Source organism: Gavialis gangeticus, unplaced genomic scaffold, assembly GCF_001723915.1.
Source record: "Gavialis gangeticus isolate Ggan-Ray unplaced genomic scaffold, GavGan_comp1, whole genome shotgun sequence".
Taxonomy (NCBI): Eukaryota; Metazoa; Chordata; order Crocodylia; family Gavialidae; genus Gavialis; species Gavialis gangeticus.
The window spans coordinates 14,924,783-14,931,744 of NW_017729015.1; the positions used below are offsets into that span (position 1 = coordinate 14,924,783).

General features: G+C 55.4%; 1 protein-coding gene across 4 annotated transcripts in view; it reads right to left on the reverse strand.

Annotated features, from left to right (window-relative positions):
- Positions 1-1,437: 1,437 nt before the first annotated feature.
- Positions 1,438-6,962, reverse strand: part of FAM167B (family with sequence similarity 167 member B) — a 15,670-nt gene continuing 10,145 nt past the window's right edge. For 2 of the 4 annotated variants that reach the window (XM_019512292.1, XM_019512291.1), the window contains exons 2-3: positions 5,375-5,782; positions 1,438-3,809 (exon numbers count right to left, since the gene is read on the reverse strand). In XM_019512292.1, the coding sequence (XP_019367837.1) occupies positions 3,546-3,809; positions 5,375-5,689 (579 nt within the window). In that variant the 5' untranslated portion in view covers positions 5,690-5,782 and the 3' untranslated portion in view covers positions 1,438-3,545. Of the gene's footprint in view, positions 3,810-5,374; positions 6,465-6,962 lie in introns of those variants that run through there. The other 2 variants (XM_019512293.1, XM_019512290.1) reach the window with 2 other exon arrangements.

The following is a 6,962-nucleotide window of genomic DNA, read 5'->3' on the forward strand; positions in this document are numbered from 1 at the left end:
GAAAGTGATAACCATTACCAGCAGACACAGAGCAAAATGCAGCCCTGACTCATGTCCTACACGGTGACTGGGTGATGTGCTAAGTACCCAGGGCCTGAACACACCAAGACCAGACCACAACCAGCTGCAGCTTGGCTGCTAACTCAGTGGTTCTGCTTGGATTTTTGCAGACGAGGCCGAGGAGGGTGAGGAGTTCAGAGGTGTGAACTTGTCCTGAAAGCCCGGTGTCAATAAGTGAGAGAGCCCTCTGCTTACAAAAAGTTTATCTCCAACTTAGTCTGTAAGATGCAAATCTACCCTGCCTTCTGTTGAGAAGTGAATCAGACCTTCTCTTCCCCAGCAGTCCTCCATCATACCTCATCTTTCACCACTTGCACAAGGCCCCAAACTTTGCACACATGGTGCGAGGGAACACCCACTGCCCTACAATGCTTGCAGATTAAAAAGAAGGGGAAAATAAAAGGTGGGAGTGGAAACAGGGGCACAGAAAAAGGAAGGAACATGGGCAGGGTCATACAGCCAGTCAGTGGCAGAGGCACGAGGACATGCACCTCCAGAATTGCCATCCAGAGAGCAAACGTAGGCCAGGCTGTGAGAGAGGCAGGTAATGAGCCACAGGGGAACCGAGCCAGCCTTCTCTGACAGAGAACAAGGGCTTGGCTTTCTTCTTTCCTCTCCAGATGGGCTGAGCAGCGAAGACATTGTCTTCAGAGGCACTCCATGTTACCTTGCCAAAGCCCTACGCTCTGCCAGTGCTGACAGCACAAGAACCACAAAGCTATTGTCTTGGCTTGTGAGATCAAATGCAAAGCCACAGGTACCAACAGCCGGCTCTGCAAGAAGGAAGGCAGGAAGTCAAGAGAATATGACACAGAGCAACAGGGGAGAGAGGCTCAACGAGGGGGCCATGACTTCCACACAGGGCGATATGCCTGGGCACATGTCAGGGGCATTTTGAACAACAAGGACAACCAAAGGAGTGAAGTGCCTCCAGCTTCCCCATAGTCCAGCTGCGATCTTTAGGCCAGCAATTGCCCCGCAGACAGCAACACGCATATGGATGTTGCTGTAGCTTGGGCTCTGGCTAGCTCTTTGGAGAGACTTCTCCAGGGGGCTAGCGGAAAGGGCAGGTTGAGCAGGAGGCAATTGTTAAAACACCCTCAATTCAGCACTTCCATGCAGCTGACCTAGCAACTTGACATCCTGTCCAGACTCCTGCTCATGTAACTGCAGACCTGAATTCCTCTCCCAGTTTGACTGGATGTGGTTTCAGCTTCACTTCCTGTCCTAATGTTGCTCTGCTTCGTTAGCATGCTGCTCTGACCCACCCCAAAGCAGGTTGCGTTTCAGTGGTAGGCGAAACAAGCCTCTTGCGTGGCGTAGAAGTTTGCAAACTGCTTTAGGATATTTCAGGACCAAAAAATAAATAATACCATCAAAGCATCAATCAATCATTTTTATTGCTGTTATGGCAACTGTACAAAAAAAGACAGGTGTGCTTTGCAAAAGATATGTCAGGCTTTCAGCCTCTCTGCATCTGGAAAGCGGCAACAAAAGCATCAGCACCATTTCCCATCTGCCAGCACAGATCGTGAAAAAAAATCTAGTGTCCTCTTTTATCATCAAAAACACTGAAAACCGGCAAAAATACTGACTGCTTTTACAATAAAGCATCTGGGCAGGGTGGGAGGGACGGGGACTCAGTCCATTTTTCAAGGCAAAGAACCCCTTTTTGTTTGAAAAAGGTCAACGGGATCTCAGTGTTGTTAAGCGCTGACAATCTTCCTGTATTTTCTTTGAAGGCTTGGAGCCAGAAGATCCTTAGCAGGCTTCTTCACTGCACCAGCAGCAATTTGTTCCAACAGAGGCTGTGGGACTCAGGGCTGAAAATTTGAAGCCGGGGTTTCAGGGTTCAGCTCCTTCACTAAGGGTCTGAGCTGAGCAGGGAGCCAGAACGCAGGGCCCCTGGATTCTCTTCCCAGCTCTGTCCCCAACTTGCAGGTGTTTGGAGCAGGCTGTACTACTTTCAACCCAGGCCTCCATCAGCAGCGGCCTCCCTCTTTTGTAGATGGCCCTCAGCAGAGGCTGCAAGCTTCCACAGATCTGGCACTTGGCTCCAAGATCCGTGGCAAAGTGTCAAATCAGGATTCATCACTCTCAGCCAAAGGAACGAACACTCCCTGGAAAAATCAGCTTCCCAAACAAGGGGTCAGGGTGGGGACTGCAAGTGAGCTGAGATAAAAAAAAAAAACCGAAGTCCCTAAGCTGCAGGTAAGTCATCACACCAGCCGGAGAGAACATGAAACACAGAAGCTACCATGCATGTGGCCAAACAAAGGCACCTGCTTCGGTGGGGCTGTTCACTGGCTCCCCATAGAGCCGGCACCCCTCTCATCTGAGGCCTCAGCAAAACCGAATGGAAACAGCAGCACGTAGCGGAAGCGAGCAACAAACCCAAGGTGCTCGCCGCCTTTTTCCTCCACCATTACCAGGCAGCAATGTGGAGGGGGAGGGGACCGGCCCACTCAGCGCAAGGCTGGGGGAACATGGATTAGATGGCTTGATCAGAAGTAATCTCCAGGCCGAGTCAGGCCAGCTCTAGGGGCTTCGACGCAGGTGTGTGGCACAGGGGAGGGAGGCCCCGTCTGTGCAAGCCTGGGATCAGACAGCTCTGGGGGCGGCAAGGAGGCCACTAGCACATGCGACACACAGAAGGCAAGCCGCCTTTGCATCGCCTTCTTTTCTTGCTGCACGGAAAGTTTATTCGTGCTTTTCAGCATCAGCAAGCAGCCTCCAGCCACGTGGCATGCGTCACTGCAGCCACAGATGCTTCAGCAGCGATGCTCCCTCCCCTCCCATGACAGCATCACATGCTGCTGGGAAGAGCTGGCTTACCTTGTGCATGCCACATGGCTCCAGGGCTGCTCACCTTGTGCAGGTTCAGGGCTTATGGCAAGTGCAGAGCTCTGTGCATCTTGGAGATGCTGCTCCATAGAGCAGAGACCACCGGGGAGCAGGGACTGAGGAGCGAGAGGGCAATAGCCACTGCAGGGCAACAGGAGGCAGCTAATAGGCCAAATGTGATAGGAGTAGACAGGGCTCAGCTCCCCTGCTGCCCACCTGCCTCTGCAGCGCACATCCCTCCAGCTGCACGGGATTGAGCTGAGGACTGAAGACAGAAGCAGATTCTAGTGCCTAGTGAGGAGAGTCCAACTTTCCCAGCTCCATCCATGCCTCAGGTCCTAGGCAATCAGTGCAGCCCTGGCCCAGTCTTGCCAGGTCTGGTTTCAAGCAGGCTGTTGCAGTGTCACCAACGAGGGACACTCAGCAAGGAGAGATGAGGCACCTCTGGGCAATAGGAGCAAGCAAGGCAGCAGGATGTCAGAGAAGCAGCCTGCAATACAGCCACCCCGCACTGTTTTCCCTCCAACCTGCCTGTTGGGTCCTTACATTCAGCCTAAGTATCTCTGCAGGGATGCGTGGTACAGCTGCCCACGTTCAGGGCCAGGCGGTGCCCCCTGACAGCCCAGGGGAGCCCAGCAGCCTCAGCAGAGGGAGAAGCGGCGGGAGTTGATGTTCATGCGGGTGACGCCGATGTGTTTGAGTGGTGTGGAGAGGAGGAAGGCAGCTTTGGGTGGGATGTTGCAGAGCAGGTCCGAGTCCTCCTCACAGCCTTCCAGGCCGAAGGTGGCATCGTCCAGCATCTCCTTGTGCTGGTGGCAGGCCTGCTCCACCTTCAGCCGGTGGATCTGCCCTCGCAGCTGCATCAGCTGCCGTGCCAGCTGGTGGTCCACAGCCTGCATCTCCTGCTGCGCAGAGGGAAAAAGGAGCCATGAGGGGGCCACTGCTGAGACTGCGCTAGAGCCAGACACAGAGGAGCCCCGAGGGGGAGATCTGCACAGCAGAGCATGGCATGACCGCAGCATGCCCACCCAAGCCTTGCACTCCCTGTTCTCTCCTAGCTAGCGCACAGACTGTAGCACAGCTCACGGGCTTCAACTCCATAGCAGCTCTTGGGGGCCCCCAAGCACATGCTGCTGCCTTTCTAGAGTGATTGTGGCTCCAGGCTGCCTGGGTTAAACATTACATAGAGTACCAGGCCTGCAGCTGGCTTTTTCAACACACTCCCAGGAGAGCCACACGGGCAGCAAGATGAGCAGATGCAGCGAGACGTGGACAGCAAGCAGGACAGAGGCCCAGAGATGCACAAGGAGATATGGGCAGGGGTAAATAGGTGGACAGAGACAGACACACAGGTAGGAGACATGCATGGAACAACACAGATGGGCACATGTACACACAGCTGTACAGACACACGCGCTCTGAGACAGGCAGACAAATATGCACAAGGAATCGCAGACATGTAGACAAAAAAGGAGACACATCATTGCAGATGTACAGCCAAGGACACACAGACACAGAGGCAAATACTAGAGTCACGCATCAGTGTGCGCATGCACACATGCACATCCAGATCACTCATGGCAAAGGAGACTGGCACCAACAGCTGGGTCAAACAGGTAGCAGCATATGCCCACGTGAAAGCTGCCCCAGGCCTCTGATAAGCACTTGCTGCAGGGTATTTCCCTTGGGTCTGGATGAATCAGTCCCAGCTGCAGCTATTTCTCCTTAGCATGGGATGAAGCCACGCTCCTTGAAGCTGCTCTGGTTCAACGAGCCTCCTGCCCGCTACGACTCCAGCCCACGACGCTCTGCCACAGCGTTCCTTTGGATGCCCTTGACCCTGTCACCTGACAGTCCCAGAATGCACTGGGACAGCCCCAGCTGAGAGGGGTGATGCCGCGGGGCACCAAAAAACGGGTCAGACCAAAACTGGGTCACATCTGCCCCAGCCTCCCACTTGAGCAGAGGAAGCAGCCTGCCCTGCCACAGCAGGGAACACACAGCCCACGTGCAGATGAATCCAGGCAGACAAAGTGCCCTATGAGCCCCAGGGAGGGCACCAAAATGGCCATTCAGACCCCTCAAAATGCTCCCTGGGGTATCAACCACAAGATGCCAAAGGCCAGCTGGCCTGAGAGTCCTGCCTGGAGGAGCAGGAGGCTGCAGAAGCCCAAGGCTGTAGAGAAGGATCTAGCCTGGTGCTGCTCTTCAAATGGACACCCACGGGCCACAGGTGTGATGGCAGCCAGACCTGGTACCAGGGGACTTGCTGAGCTCCTAGCCCAAGGCAGGGGCTCTTTTCCTCCCTGCCATCCTTAGACGCCCCCTTCTATTTCCCTGCAGCCCTGGGGATGCCAAGCTGAGCCCGGCAGTCAGCATCCATGGGATCCCGGATCCAGGTTCCCTGCCTTCTCCATCCCCCTCTTCCCCAAGAGGCCACGTGCCTAGCAGAGCTGCTGGCGGTACTCACCAGCTCGTTCCTGAGCCACTCCAGAGCATCGTCCATCGTGGCAAACCCACAGATGCCACCTGACGCCCTCTGGGTAGGGCTCCCTTCTAGAGCCATGTCTCCACTCTGCTCTTCCTTGAGCAAGCCAATGGTGGCTTCCTTGGCCCCATTCCTCCAGGACTGGCTCTGCACCCGGGCCTTCCACTCCAAGTAGGAGGGTCTCCTGGTCTGCAGCTTCAGCTTGGCTGTCAGGGCCTTCACGCTGTCCAGGTTCTCCTCGTCCGAGTTGGACTCCTCTTCGCCGAGCTCCTTGAACTTCAGGTGGCTGAGGGACATGGCGGGACACAGGAGGAAGAGAGCAGTGTCACCCGCAGGCTAGCCAGCTAGGTCTGCGTGTGTGTGCATGAGCTGCGAGCAAGTTATTTATCCCTGGAACAATAAAGGTTTGGAACTCCAGTGATAATTATAAACGAGCAGGAACTCTAATTAGCCAGAGGCCTGCAGAGGGATTTGTTTCTGTATTATTGTCTCCAGCTGGGAGGAGACACCCTGTTCTTTGAAAGGAAGTTTCAATGAGGATATAAAGGCCCGGAGGAGTGTAAAGTAATTTATCCCACAGACACTCCTTCCCTCCCCGGTCTATTATCAGTGCAGAAATGACACTGCCTTGATCTCAGAGCTGGGTGGGGAGTCAGAGTCGAGAGGTCACCAGGGACACAGGGCAGCTTTGCAGCAAGAGGAAAAGAAAGCTACCTCTGCTGCACGAAGCTTGTGCCTCCAATTCCCCAGGCCTCTCAGCATTCAATCGATGGTCAGACTTACAAAGCGTGCGAGAGACGAGGGATCCAATATGGAAGCGCTGCTACAGAGCCCTTGAGAACCGCTGCAGGCAGCAGGGTGGGGTGGCATGGCAAGGGCTGCTGCCACTGCAGCAAGGCGAAGGTACAGCCGTGGATCCCTGCACCTGGCGTAACACTTGTCTGCTCCCCGGGCATGCTAGGTGAGATGCCCATAGGCCGTCCTCCCTCCTGCTAGGTCCCCACTGCAACCACGCTGAGCAGGCACTGAATCCAGAGGGATGGAGCAGCTGGTGCCTGCGAGTTTGCAAGGAACTGGGAGAAGTGGGTGCCTGCGAGTTTGCAAGGAACTGGGGCAGGGAAGACCTCCCTTGGTTCCATAAGCCCAGAGCCTTCTCCTCCTATAAATCTAATGAGAAATCCTGCCCTTGGAGGGCTCTCATTGGTCACCCCCTTCCAGCTGTGCTCAGGGCTCCTGGCCAGGTCGCTTTATCCAGTGGATTATTTGCTTCTCCACAGCTGTGCCGTGTTTAAGGTGGAACCCAGGGGCCCTGGAGAGAGTGGAGGCCCTCCAGGGACAGCTGGACAGAGAGCAGGCTGCATGCAGCCTTGCCCACCCCCAACGGCTGGTCAACATGCAGGGAAAATGCCCAGCACAGGAAGCCTGGGGTTTGCATGGGCAGCGGGGTGCCAGGGGCTGCCCTACTGCAGTGTGGCAGGAGCCCCGGGGCTTGGGGCAACAGAGGACCTGGTGCTGGTGCCCTGGGAGATTGCAGGCAACAGAGGCTTGGCCGAAGTCCCGGAGGATTCTG